Source organism: Ciona robusta, chromosome 11 (assembly GCF_009617815.1).
Source record: "Ciona robusta chromosome 11, ASM961781v2".
NCBI lineage: Eukaryota > Metazoa > Chordata > Ascidiacea > Phlebobranchia > Cionidae > Ciona > Ciona robusta.
This window is the reverse complement of record NC_143245.1, coordinates 3,876,494-3,891,283: the sequence shown is the minus strand read 5'-3', so window position 1 is coordinate 3,891,283 and position 14,790 is coordinate 3,876,494. Positions and strand designations below refer to the sequence as shown.

Genomic DNA, 14,790 nt, shown 5'->3' with positions numbered 1-14,790 from the left:
ATGTGACGACACGAAAATGTGGCGTCACGAAAAATGTGACGTCACGGAATGTGTAACGTCACGAAAAAATGTGACGTCACAATAACGTGTCTCACATTACCGTTTGTACAAACTCACAAAAAAACGTTTTTAAGCCATAACAAAGTCGTACGTGTAAAATTACAATTCAACAAACGGTCCAAGCGCTAAACAATGTGAATTTACAAATGTACTTTGAATGAAAGTAACTTACTTTCTCCTTGCGTGGGCGGGAAATGACAGTCGTTATCACACGGGTTTAACACCTCGTGTCGGCTTACGAGTTACCATGTATATGTTACTTTGTGCGTGAATATTCTTTTTTGGGATTTTTTTATGTATGGCTAATAATTTGAACAACCCATTAGTGACCACTGGGTTGGAGCAATTGCTGAAGTGTCTTGCCCAAGGACACATACGCCCACAATGGTAGCAGCATCGAGCCATAAACCCATTCTGGGTTACAGACAGGCGCGCTAACCAATATGCCACGGCGTCGGACTTTATTCATCATTTTACAATGCCTTAAAATTAGACCTATTTGCTCTCTTGTCTTCATTGAGTTTATTTTATTTCTTGTGAATTCATTTTACACACGGTATGAATAACAAACCATTTGCAATGAGAACATTTTTTATGGTTGACACTTCTACAAAAAACTGTTCAAAGCAATTGAAGTTCAAGCGCTAAAATAGGGACACACCATGTTTTAATAGTTAAGCTAGATTTCCTTCTTTACAATTTATTGAACAAACTTAACATCAGTATGCTCACATAGAGATAGTGTAAACAACCACCAGGTAATATGATTATCAATTGAGAAATGTTGAAGCAGTTGTTCCATCTGAATATTTCACTCCCCCTTCCGACTTCTCTTTTTATCATGGTCGGATTTTGATTTACTTCCTGATTCAGTTGGTCGTTTTCGTGCCTACGAAGTCAAACAAGTATACTAAATTTCGAAAATAAACTAAGAACTAACTTAATATCTACGTAATAGTGGATGCCAATCCCAATACTAATCTAGGCAGCTCTTTTACTTTATTTATTTTATGCAGCATAATTTGTACATAGAAAATTGACTCTAATTTTTTACCTGAATATGACAGCTAAATTTAAAATAAATATTAAAAGAGCTTTATTAAATTTAATTTATAAAAACTTACTTGTTTAGCTTGTTCCATAAACTTATTAAGTCCGAATAAATCTTCATCTTTTTCAAACTGAACGGGACCTTCTCGTTGTTGGGACGAGTCAGCACCCTTGAATCCACGATCCGGTACAAACCTGTTTAATGTGGATGGTGGAATAAATATCTTGTATATTATTTTAATACTTGAACAAATGTTTTGATAAATCATTGCTACTTAACCCTCAAGTCGCAAAACATAATGATTCTATTGGAATATCATTTTAGTCTTCCACTTTGTCTTTTGACCATGATTGCGAAAATTAAACATTTACAAACCACTGCGTGAAATACGTTTTTTTGAAATAAAACTCTAAGCGTTAATAAAAGTGAAATGAAAACATATATGTATATCCCATTATTTAAAACAGGTATATCTGGCTGATGCTGTTGTTGGAAATGGTTTAAACTTTAAACGAATCTCACTTACAGCATTAGGACCATTTAATTCAGCAAATCAAAAGAAGTTCTGTTATAAAACATATATATTTAAATATATAAATAAAGTAAAAGTTATGGGTTTCAGCAAGGGTAATAGAAGAAAACTGGCCTACATCCCTAGTCTGGTGCCTTGGGTGATAATTGATTGGAACTGTAATCTCAATACAACTTACTTGTTGCTTTTGATGAGTTTATCAATATCATCATCTCCATACATTTCCTTGTCCTTGTCTTTAGTTGGCCGATAAATACTGTTGCCAATCTGTGTTTCGGATCTCCATGCTTTGTCATAAACATTATAACCTTCATCATCACCACCTGCAAACCCACTGTCCATGCCCTGTGTGAAATATTTTTAAAGAATAAATACTTTTGTACATTATGATGCAGTATTTGTATTACCAAACACCAGTGATATTTAAACTAACTTGTTAGATTCCTTCTTTTTGTTTACTGTGAGCGGATTTGTTACTTTATCAAATAAGTAATTTAATATTATTATAATATTATTGAAGCTAAACTTTTATAAAGGCACGGCACAATTGAACCGTTCTTATGTAAAATTTTGCAGGCATATATTATAAATACAATTAGGTGTTCTTTATCAGGTTAATAACATTCCCCACTAGAAATCAATCAAAGTTTTTCTAGTCACTTTCTTTTAGTTCTTCTATCATTTAGTGAAGCGCTTGCGTTGAGTTCACGCGAATAAATTCTTGAGTAATGGTACTTGGTTTCATAACTAATATTTTATTTATATATTTATCATAGTTCTTGTTTATAATCTATTAACATCTAAATCATCCAATAAGACTGACAGTGAAAAATACAAACCTTGGTTTTATTAAAAAGTCGTTGATCAAACTGAACTTCTTGCCCAGCTCTTGTATTCGGAAGACCAAGAGCAACTTTCTCACTGATGTCGCGTTCCTCTCGTAATCGACTCCTGATCAAAACAACAGATTATTAGCAAACTTGTTTGTGTAACAAGTAACAGGTTGACCTAACATAAAAAGACATCTAAAACAAGATGATATATTATTACAAAAAAGCATATTCCATTTCAATATTAAAAGTCAGATAGAATTAAAGGAACATACCAACGAAAAATCAAAATTTGTGTATTAATAGACATGCTCAAATGTAATCTAAAGGTACCATCAAAGTTTCAAAATAGGAAACAGCTTTTGAAAAAATGAGTTACAAAAAATTCATGGGATTTCCCATAAGGGAAAATTTCACTCAACTTTGATCGATTTTAGTTTCTAAAATCCTAAAGAAAATTCAAATTTTATTTCTGATTTGGTATATTGAATGCTTCTTCTATAAGAATATATAAAACAATTGTAAAACAGAAACTTTACTATGTTTTAACTATTGATAGCTACATAATATGCTCAATCGCACGTTCTCCATATTACTTTATTTTAAACACTTTTTATACTAAAATGTTCATTATATATTATTGGTACATGCTGTACTATTTTCTTTATAAAAAACTTGTTTTTTCAAGTTTTTATTAGGTTTGAAAAATTAAAACTTAGTTAAGATTTTACTTTTTTTATATATTCACAAAGAAGCATTCAATATACCAAATTCAAAGTAATTTTTTTATTTCTTTAGTAGATAAAAATAAAAACGGTTGAAGTCTAGTGCCTTTTTTTTGTTTTGGCAAACTTTGATGGTACCTTTAGGTCAGATTAGAGCATCTCAACCCGTGTCTGAATTTTTAAATTTTCGTTGGTATTCCCCTTTAAAATTGGCACTAACAGAAGGATTGTAAAATTCCAAACCACATTTGTATATTTGACCTTTTTTCAGGAGCAGCACGCTCAATGTTCCGTTGTCTTTGTCGTTCATGATGCCTTTCTTTCCTTATTTCATCTCTCTCCTTCATTTCTTTGTCATCTGTTTATAAAAAAATTATCTTTAGAAAAAGGTTAACCTAGAATCAAGTAAGATGCGAATCTTTAACTAAGGTTAATGATAACAATATATATATCCTGCATATAAGTTCAATATAAACCTTTGCTACTTGTCTTGGTTTAATTCAACAGAAGTAACCTAAATACAAACTAAATTAAAAACTGTCATTGCGTAATAAATGAACATTCTTTGGTAAATTCAACAAAAATGTTACAGGTTTGTCAACAAAACCCTATACTAAAGTCTTACAGAGAGTTTTTAAATTTTATTTTTTCTTCAGGTCATCCATACGTTATTTAGATACGTTGCATACATTATCCTTTCTTGTATCCATTTTATGCTTGTTGTCATGGTTACCCAGTCAAGTGTTTTGTATGCGAACCAGGTTGTGGTATCAAATATGTCTGGATATTAGGACACCATGTTTGACAGTATTAGTTATAGTCACATACTAACCATAAACTGAAGCAAGTAGGTAGTTTTCATGTTGCAGTGTTAGTGAATAAGTTTATCTCTTATTATAGAAGTGAATATTGTGATCACATTTACAGTCATTTAAAATAAATTGCTTAGGATTTCATTTGGCTTTAACTCCTAAAAGATTGGTAGGTGTAGATAGTATTATTCAATGGTTATCTCAAACGTATTGAGTAAGCCTAATTTGGTACTACTAATGCTATTTTCCCAAGTCCAGCGTTTTATATAACAAACTACCTTTTAGTGTTTCAACTTTCACCTCTTTTGTTAAGTAATATTCATGGGTTTTATTCATTTAACAGAGAACCATCTTTACTGGGAGAACCCAAAAAATATATTTTAAAACATCCCGTTCGCCTAAGTGCGGAATCATAGTGACCAAGTGTAGTCTTGTTGCATATCTGGCTGCATGGTTTGCACATAGCAAATGCTATAAAAGAACTAAATTCTGCTTGTGCATCATCACCTTTGTCCTCTTTTCTGATCCCGGATCTTTTATTCCTTGCTTCTTCCGCGAGTTGACGAAGTTGACGCTCTTTTGCCTCCTTCTCCTTGGAAGCAATTTTCCTCTCAACGTGAGCTCTCATCTCAACAGCTTCTCTCGCCTGTCATCAATATATATAAAGAATTGGAAAAAATATATAAACAGAAAAATGTTTTTTTTTTAGAAAGGTGTAACACAAATAGAATATAAATACATTAATTTATCAATCATCCAAGCAAGTTGAGAAAACGGGTTTGGATATTTGAAATAATCTAAGCAGAAAAACTGGATGTGACTTACGCTACCTAGGTCGGTCTACTTTTAAGGGTATTATAATTCAGCTGCTTTTGCAAGGTAATCAGATTGCACAGATTAGGAAGCTGTGTATTTAATATACAATAATTAACAATTTAAATATCTTTAAATAGTTTTGACCATGTTATTGTTTAGTTTGTGTTTACCGATGGTAAATTTGCTCATACAGACTAGAATGCACAACACCTCAATTTAAAACTTTTAAATAACAACAAAAGATGATGATGATAGAAACGTTGTGCTACTTTTACCTTTCTATCAGCGATATAAAGTGCTTCAGCAAGTTTCGCAAAGTTTTCATTGATGTGAACACTTTGTAAACCACGACCATCAGCTGCAAGTCGCTTGTCAAGTGGAATCGTGTGGCCCTGCAAGGTTGCAAGTTATAAAGATAGTTATATCACCAGTTACGTAGTAAGCTCTCCTGGCAAAACTTATTTAATATGGGTAACAAGATTCAGATTTCTGCAAGACCAGAACAAGTATAATAGATTTACATAATGCTTGGTAGCCAAAGTTTATATACCTTAAAACACTGCATGATTCCTTGCTGTTCTATATTGGTGAGCACACAACGTCATATGGCAACGTTTACCAAGTGAATAAACTTAGAATTAACACTGGAGTTTATTCATCACCTTATATGAATATGATACACATTTAACATAAATATATATATTATATATATATATATATATATATATATATGTGTAGAAAATCCTGGGATTTACCTTAGCATTTTTCCAGTTTGAAATACAAGGTGGAACTTTCCAATCTTGTTGTTCCTTCACGGTTACTTTACGATTTGGGGAATGCATTACTGGTGCCGGTGGACTCGGGGGACCTTGTGGTAATTTCTTGTTTGTTCTAATAAAATGATTTATTTTTGTTAGACATTATAATGCATATTTGCCATATATTATATGGTTGGGCAGACAAACTCTGGAGTTCGGATTTATTGCACCTATTTAATACATACTATTCTATGGTGTTTAATAAATGGCCAACATAACTGGACATCAATAACAGTCAGGACGTGAACAATCAACTGGTCAAATACTAGGGACGCGAGCAGGTGCACAAGTACCCTTAAAAAAAACAAGAAAAGCACTTGGACAAATAAGGCAGCTTACATTATTTAAAACTAATCAAATGTTGGGTACAGCATACAGGACAGCAGAGCAAAAGCAGAAAATGAAAATAAAAACATTTAAAAGATATTGACAGCGAGCTTGTCTCTCTATTTTATTATTTTTCGTTCATTGTGAATTTGCTCTATGGAAAGTAACAAATTGCAACGTCGACGCATTAAGTCTGGAACTGTTTTATTTTTAAAATAATAGGATCTACTGCAACAGTTTAAACTAATTTTGGAATAAAAATTATTTATTTTTATAAATATATATGAGTTTTTCAATTTGCACAACTAGGATTCATAAAGCATCGCGATTTACTGAAGTGATCAGTGTTTCCATGTCCTTTTTAAATTTAATAAAATATATTTATGTAAGCTGTTGTAATTAACAGGATGTGCAGAGACCAGGGCGTCTGCTTTTTTTAAAGGCACTTGGCTGAAAATTGGGCCAAGCACCGTGCCTTATGCTATTGCCATTAATGTTGCATGTAAGAGCAAGAAAAAAAAGAAGAAAGGAATTAAAAAAAACAGAGACTAGTCAGCATAGCTTTGTATTTATATAATTATTTTTTGTTTGTTGCGAATTTACCCTGTGAAAAGTAATGAACCGCAACATCCAATCTGCCATTTTCAAATTACATCAAAAAAATGTATAAAAAAACTTTTTTATATTGAATCTATGAAAACTGCTGCAATTATTTTTTGTATGAATTTTACATTTTGCAAAATTGGGAATAATGAAATAAGCCGTATCTTTAACCACAAACCACGTGTTCTGAATGATTAATTAGCAATGATTTTTAACTCAACAGAAACGTAATTTCCTACACTTTTCTTTCACATTCTATCTTCTCGTCATCCCATTTGATAGTAAACAAAGAACATTCAAAGTATTAAACAACCGAAACCGTATCTTCAAGACTCCCATAGATCGTTGTTAATTGCTTAAAACATTATTTATGTACTAAATGTGTCCCGTCCATATATACAATTTTTTTCCTAGTATGGTAGATTAAACAGCAATGATGTAAAATGTATGAAAATAAGTCTTTACTTAAACTTTGGTGGTTCCATTGGATCTTTCTGCATTTCCACCATTCTAATAACTCGTTGTTTTGCACCGGAGTTGAACCCTGCACCTTGTTGTGATGGTGTGTACCTATGTGACACAACAAAATACTGCAAATTATCATTTACAAAATAAATACACAAAGCAAGATAGCATTCATATGTTTAAGTTAAAAACACAGTTTTGTTTTTAATATTTGCTTTCCGTCAATACAGAGCACATAAAACTACACATATAATATATATATCTAATGTTTAAATCCACAAACATTAGTCTAACCTGATATACTGTGCAGGTGCTCGTTGTTCAGCTCTTTTAACTGGCATTGCAGCAGAAATCTTTTCATTTGTAAGTTTTTCTAGTGCTAACCGTGTTGCTTCTGTTTGCTACAATTAATTGACATGAATGTAGTTACCAATTGTGGGACAATCCCTTGTTTATTATAACAACACGTTAAATGTTGTTTTGCACACCTTTAACTAAAGCTATATATACCTCATACTCAAGCTTGCAAAATGTCATGTATTAAACTGTTAATACCAATAATGTAACCAGCAAATTATTGACAAAATTAAGCAATTTCAAAAATAAATGTCTTGCAAAACTTGTACAAGGTTATTTAAAAAAATCACATTTGAGCATCTCTATTCATGTGCAAATTTTTCGTTGGTTCCCCTTTAAAACTAAAAATTACCTCTTTTATTTTTTCTTCATCGGGTCGTTGAAGGTCAGGATCATCTTCATTGAGAATTTCCTTGGGCACAAGTTGTTGAAACTTTGAATGAACAACTCTATCCTTGCTGTGCCCTTGTCTTGCAATGGCATCATATTTTATTTTGCCTTCTGGATCGAGTTGAACTGCAAGAGCTTCCGACTTTTTTTTGTTTTTTCCCATTCCCTATAAATATATAGCAGTTTCAGCAAAACACCGTTTTAATATAAACAGGATCAGGGAAAGTGTACAAACAGAATAGTCATGACTCATGATTATGTAAATATGAACAGTAAGCTATTAGTTTTTAAGCAACTTTAAAAAATCATTTACCAGGGTTTCACATGTGCTATCTAGTGATTTAGTGCGCTTTACAGGTTTAGAATGTTAAGTTACTAGTCCTTTTCAATGTTTGACTAAATTTAGTTTTTAAATTGTCATTTAGATTTTTAAAATACTTTATCATTGAGGTAAAGTTAGAGCGGTGATTCAGTTACCTCTTGTGTTTTAGAATACCTCTTGTGTTATGGATTACGAAAATATGTTTCCGGCTAACAAATACTAGTTGCGACTTATTAACCGATCATCACTCTCTTCTTTTCACAAGTGGGCGCTCTTATTAGGTTTAAAATTTTGAAAAAATATACAAAGAAACACTTTAAATTGGTAATAAGTGTAAATAGGGATGCACATTACAGAATTTCGAATCCGTGAGATTCGAATCTAATTACGGGATTCGGTATTCTGTTTAATGACGTCATTACACGTCATCTCATATACTATATTAACAATTTTTGAAACTTATTAATTTTGAAAAAAAATATTTTTGTGTTTGTGGGACTTTCGGGAGTAAACGTTTCGCAACGTCTTTTCATAGCCTGCTATACGTTTCATGACACAAAAACTACCCAATAGTACAATTTTTGATCCTTCTACAGCTCATGACCCAACAAGGCTGCTATGAAAGGGTCAATAAACTGACTTTTGTGGGTAACATTTTTTTTTCCTATAAATATAAAAAGATTCGAAATTCTAGATTCGGAATTCTAGATTCGAATTAAAGTATTCTAGGATATCCTAGAATACCTAATTATTCTGTAATGTGCATCCCTAAGTGTAAAACAAATTACTTAAAAACTGAAAATACCTTTATAAATATATAAAACACTAGTAAAAACATCTCTCCCAAACTAGGTAGGTTATATACGCTCTTTCGATCTGTTTACTATCGTCGGCTCTGTGGTGTAACGGTTAGCGTGCCGTCATTTAATCTCTTTGTTTCGTTCTTACCGGGTTCGAGTCCTACACAGTGCCATACTTTTTTTTAAAGTTTTTTTTGTGTGATTAGCACGAGTTAGGGGTTTAAGTCTTATGTGTGTAAACTGTAAAACTAACTGTTAGTAAAGGATTTTTTTTATAAAATATTGAAATAATATACCAATACACGTTTTATATGTCACAAAAACGACGTTTTTTAAAAGTCCCCAGAAAATAATAGTAAAAAAATGAGTGCCCACTTGTTAAAAAAGAGAGTGATGATCAGATAATAAGTCGCATGTATATTAAATATTATAAGGTAAAAGTGAGGAAAAGTTTATGTTCCTGACCCTGAACAAGTATAGAATAGGCAATGCATTAGTTGTATCAACGTGTATGAGTTTTTTTTCAGATGATAATCTTACAAGTTTTGAAAGGTCGATGACTCGATATTAGTCTGAAATATTTTTGCTTTTTTGTGGACGCTCATTTTTGTGCTAAATTGATTTAGGTTTAATACAGTAGTCTTTATTATAAACAACATGTAGATAGACTTTTTTGACTTGGCAAAATTGCCTAAGTTTTTTTAAGGCCCTAAATTTTTAATTAATTATAACGCATTTTTTCCAATCTAATATATACGTACTGCTGATTAGAAAGTTTTATTTTTGGGCAGAGGATATTTTTTGTGTAGACCATTCTGGTATACTAGTCTCTAATCTCCCTACCATTGGAAACTGGACAACAGGAATTTCAGGAAAAGCTCCTCCATCACCAAAATCACGTTCAGCTCTTGGAATAAATCCTTTCCGATGTCCATATGGTGGTGGTTGAAACTTGGTCGAGACAACAGCTCTTGTTGTTGGTTGAAATGAGCCGATCTGGTCATAGGTTACTTGGGTAGGCTCAGGTAGAAGGCTATAAAATGAATATTATAATAATTAAGGTTAATTGAATATAGTTTCACAGTGACAACTGCATATGCTACAGGTTGGTTCATAGCTTTTATCACCTTGATAGTAATGCCATCTTCTACGCTCCAAATATCGCCACGAATGTTTCGGTAACAATAAACTATCACAACTACTAAATCTGAAAACAGTTACTAAAGTTTAAGAACGCAAAAAACGGCAAACCAAAGTTATTCCAGTAAACAGTGTGATTAACACAGTCTAAAGTGGTTAATCCATAGAGGGCGCCATAGGTTAATCCTATCATTTTTTACGACTAAAGCACAAAACTACAGTTGGAAATCATTGTTAATTTTTGGTAATAAATGAATTTATTATGAATAAAACTCGTGTATAACACGAAATACTGTATACGCTTTGAAAATATAGTTTAAAGATCCTTTTTCTTGCTTTATTGGTATATTTGTTAACATGTTATACCCAGAGCCATAGAAATACCGAGTAGTCCAACCCATTGTTACGTAAAACACAAATTGAACGGCAATTTGGGTCCAAAATAACACAGTAGGTATAGGGAAAATGTATGTTTTTCGGTAAATTACAGAAAAACTTGGGCCTAAAAACAAATTTAAAGGTTGAAAAATGTAAAAAACATGTGTTATTTGTTTTCTGTGTCAAAAAAAGTCAAAAATTAGAATTAGAAGCGGTTGATTTGCGACATTTTAGTCATTTAATGCGGCTGAATTTATACATTTTTTCTAAAAAATGTTTGGTAAGGTAAATAGAAGCTGTTTTACACCTTCCCACAATAGGAAAACAAAAACAAAACTTAACAAGTTCGTTTAAACCCATTGTCAAAGTCACCACTTTTGCTCTATTTTGGACACACATAGACGGCAGTTGGACTACTCGGTGTTTATACGACTCTGGTTATACCTACTTTATATCAGGGTGGGGGAAGATGGGACACTTTGTCCAACGAAACTTTTTTTACTTTTGTTTTTACGGATCCCCATTTAATGATAATCAGAAAAATAATGTTACAGAAATACTCGACAGTTTATCACGACTTTATAAAGCGCGCGTCAAAGCCAATTAACGTTTATAAATGCTAAAAAGAATATGTTTAATTAAAACAATATTTTTGTACAGGTAAAAAATCGAAATAGTGAGGTGCTAATTTTAAATGCTAACTTAATAATATTAAAGCCGATAAAATGTTACAGTTTGCGAGTGTAAACGATTAAAATAGTTTCATAGATTCATAAACAAAAACGTTCGTTTGTTCGTACCAGTTGTTAAATATACTAGTTCTTAGATGCGACATATTTTATACTTTTCCTTTTAAGGGTCTATCTTCGTAACAAAAATATATGCTGTATTTTAACTTAAATTATACTTATGCCGTATGAACAGTGACTACTGTCCTTATCACGTCATTGACAACGAAAAAATGCAACAAACCTACATTTTATACATCAAATAAAGATAAAAATGCATCGTGTGTGCGCATGCGCAGTAGCGGATGGCAACCAGACTTCCGCGACACTGCGGCCAAATGGCCAGCGCACCTGCCTGTAACTCATCGGAATTGGATTCTAGGGTCGTAGCTTGCATGGTTCCCCGTAGGCTGGCAGCAGATGTATAAAACAGAACACCCGTGGGCTGTTTTATAACGACTGTCGTTTCCCAGCTACGCGAGGATAAGACATGTTACATTCATTCATTCACAACATGGCGCCCTCTCGCCATGATTCACAAGCAACTATGTCGCTAGAGTGGGAAGAGCAATATAAAAATAAATATAACTCGTCCATGGCAGAAGAGGCGCCATGGTCCAGACCTTAATGGGATGTCCATACAAAGGTAGGGTTTGTGAGTGGTGTGCGAGTTTCTAAGCGAGTCGCAGCTCAGACTCAGCACGCGTTGCGTTTAACTGTTAAGTTCGATGTTTAACTTTTGCGACTGGTGTAACTGAAAATTTACTCTAGATGTAAATGAAAAGTTTACTTTGAAAAACAAACGTGGAAACTCAAGTTTACGTTTCGTTATTTCCAAGCGACTAATACAAAATATGTGCGAAAAATGATTTTTTCGCCACAAAAATAATAAATGAACTCAGCGCCCACTGGCGGAAACGTTTGGCGTGTCTATTAAAATATTGTAAAGTGTAAGGTTTTAACAACGTAAATCGTGAAAAGGCCAAGGCAAAGTCGGACTCTGGACCAAGGTGATTCAAGCATAGCAAGTATACAGAATGTCAGAAATTATAGTGGCCATTTTTGATAACTTCTTTTGGTGCCACTAACATAAAATTTTGACACTGTACTAGTCCTAACTTAACCCCAGTTTTTGTTTTGGTATAGTCGACTATACCAGCCACTTTAGTGATATCTAATCTTTATGACATTTTGTATTAGTTAAAGTTGTTGAACTAAATGGGAAAGAGATACTTTTGTGAATATTGTCAACGAGGATTCCAGGACAATCTTACTGCGAGAAACAAACACTTAAAAAGCAGCATCCACATAAAGAATCAACAACTTTGGTATCACCAGTTTAGAGGTATTTATATATATTATTTTATTTATAGAAAACAAAAGCCTTTATTCTTTATGTTACCTGCAGATACACAAAGCTTATACAATGATGCTCTGAGAAAAAAACCTTGTCAAAGTTATCTTGCTACGGGTGTGTGCCAGTTCGGAAATCATTGCAACTACAGACATCTATCTGACCAAGAGCTTTATAATCTAAAACAAAGCATAGGTATAATTTTTAATAAACATAAGTATAAATTCATTTAAGAGCAATGGCCTTAGATTGTGTTGACATACTGATTGTTGAATCATTCTATGGGGGTTCTCATAAACAACTTATAGATGTTATTGTGGAAGCTGTAAAAGAAAAGCATGGAAATTTAAACCTAAAGTTGTTGACACTGCCTGCCAAAAAGTGGCCGTGGAAAGCCAGGACATCTGCGTTATACTTTTCCACACTAATTGACAGTGCTCTTACCTGCAAAACTATTTTTTGCTCATCTGTGTTGAACCTGTGTGAATTGGTAGGACTTCATCCACAGTTAGGAAAAGCAAAGAAAGTTCTTTATTTTCATGAAAACCAACTTGTATACCCCGTTCGAAACAGACATGATGGTGACTTCCAGTTTGGTTACAACCAAATCATGTCTGCGCTTGCGGCTGATTTTGTCCTTTTTAACTCCTCTTTTAATATGGAATCATTTTTAACAAACATACAACGTTTTTTAAAGTTAATACCAGATCACAAACCTAAGAATATTGAAGGAAAACTAAGACCAAAATGTAAAGTTTTGTATTTTCCCATACCCAATATTCCTAGAGTTATTTTGGAGTCTGATGAACTTAATGAATTGCATATTGTTTGGCCTCATAGATGGGAACATGACAAAGATCCTGACACTTTCTTTCAAGTTTTGTTTTTACTGAAGGAAAATGATTTTAAATTTAAAGTGTCAGTGTTGGGGGAACACTTTGCAGAAATCCCTCCCATTTTTCAAACAGCAAAAGAAAAACTTGGTGAAAAATTTGTTAATCATTGGGGTTATCTTGAAGCAAAATCATTGTATTTAAATTTACTTCAACGATGTGACGTTGTTGTATCAACTGCTGTCCATGAGTTTTTTGGAGTGTCAATGCTGGAAGCTGTGACTGCTGGGTGTTACCCATTGTGTCCCAACAGATTAAGCTATCCAGAAATATTTCCTGCAGAATGTTTGTACAATACGCAGCAGCAACTCTACAAAAAGCTTAAAGAATTTTGCAAGCACAAGCATTTACCCAAACAGCTATACAATGTGCTTAATTTTAATTTGACAAGATTTCAGTGGCAAAACCTGGAATCCGAGTATTTAGCCATGCTTGTTTAGATACAAAAAATAAATAAGATATTTTTTTTCTAATATACAAATAGGGTGCACATGTTGTTAAATAAAGGATTGTTATTCTTAATGGCAAGCTGCATTCAGTGTTTTTATTTTACACAATGTGCCTGACTACGAGTATAAATTATAGTAGGGTGGGGGAAGATGGGACACCTTTAGCACATAATATCCAAATATACTGATCTTGTTTTAAACAATTAACAATGGTCTATGGGAGTCGTAAGGATATAGTTTTATAATTCTTTAAATGTTCTTTGTTTGCTACCAAATGTGGCGAGAAAATAGAACGAAAAGGTGTCTTATCTTCCCCCACCCTACTATATCATGTACTGCTAATAACTTAGACCAAATAGGACCAAGTGTCTTGCCTAAAGACATACACATTTCCCACAAGTGGTAGCATCTAGCCTTGAACCAGATATCATTTGGTTAAAGAGGTGAACACTGTGATCGCAGAAAAACTTTGGACCTTCTTAATACCTGTGTTTAGCTGTTCAAACTTCTAACAAAATACATCTCTTACATAGAAAATGAACCTCTTCTATCCAATGAAGAAATATTAGCTAAATGGTTTGTTCGACGGAAGTCTACTGAAGATTTGAAGAAGGAAGAAAGAGAAACCATTGATGATGAAACGTCATATTTGAAAGTTCCACCTAATTTAAAACCGTTTGGATTGTTGCCTCCCTCATTGCAGCCACCACCATATATATGCTGTTTAACTACTTGTTTTAATGAGTGGGGTTGATGAATATTAGTTTCTTATTGTTGTTCTTAATAATTTAGAGCAGTTATATATTGCTGCTCCAACCTCTTTTCTTAGACTATGTACGCTCACTGGGTTTGGATTTTTTAACTGGAATGATTTATCACAGGACACAAGTAATGGTTTTGTTCTAAAGATTAGTCTTTAATAAAAACGATACACCAATAC

The 14,790-nt window shown here is 33.0% G+C and overlaps 2 protein-coding genes across 6 annotated transcripts; one reads left to right on the top strand and one right to left on the bottom strand.

Moving 5' to 3' along the window:
* Positions 1-558: 558 nt before the first annotated feature.
* LOC149728152 (SNW domain-containing protein 1-like) lies at positions 559-10,194 on the bottom strand. Its single transcript, XM_089888242.1, has 13 exons — positions 10,036-10,194; positions 9,752-9,941; positions 7,749-7,952; positions 7,334-7,440; positions 7,040-7,144; positions 5,582-5,717; positions 5,102-5,218; positions 4,518-4,656; positions 3,460-3,556; positions 2,483-2,594; positions 1,822-1,988; positions 1,185-1,305; positions 559-949 (listed from the first exon to the last, which is right to left on the bottom strand). Exons 1-13 carry the CDS (start codon positions 10,050-10,052, stop codon positions 872-874), a joined length of 1,590 nt encoding a protein of 529 aa, XP_089744368.1. The 5' UTR covers positions 10,053-10,194; the 3' UTR covers positions 559-871.
* A 1,818-nt stretch (positions 10,195-12,012) lies between these two features.
* On the top strand, positions 12,013-14,787 carry LOC149728151 (tRNA-queuosine alpha-mannosyltransferase-like). Of its 5 annotated transcripts, none has more exons than XM_089888247.1 (4): positions 12,013-12,182; positions 12,355-12,499; positions 12,563-12,703; positions 12,757-14,033. In XM_089888247.1, the coding sequence occupies exons 2-4, from the start codon at positions 12,373-12,375 to the stop codon at positions 13,839-13,841; spliced, it is 1,353 nt and encodes a 450-aa protein (XP_089744373.1). In that variant the 5' UTR covers positions 12,013-12,182; positions 12,355-12,372; the 3' UTR covers positions 13,842-14,033. The 5 variants fall into 5 exon arrangements, with proteins under 5 accessions (XP_089744373.1, XP_089744370.1, XP_089744374.1 ...); XM_089888244.1 differs by having other exon boundaries at positions 12,016-12,164; XM_089888248.1 differs by lacking the exon at positions 12,757-14,033 and adding an exon at positions 14,384-14,787 and having other exon boundaries at positions 12,021-12,164.
* The last annotated feature ends 3 nt before the right edge of the window (positions 14,788-14,790 follow it).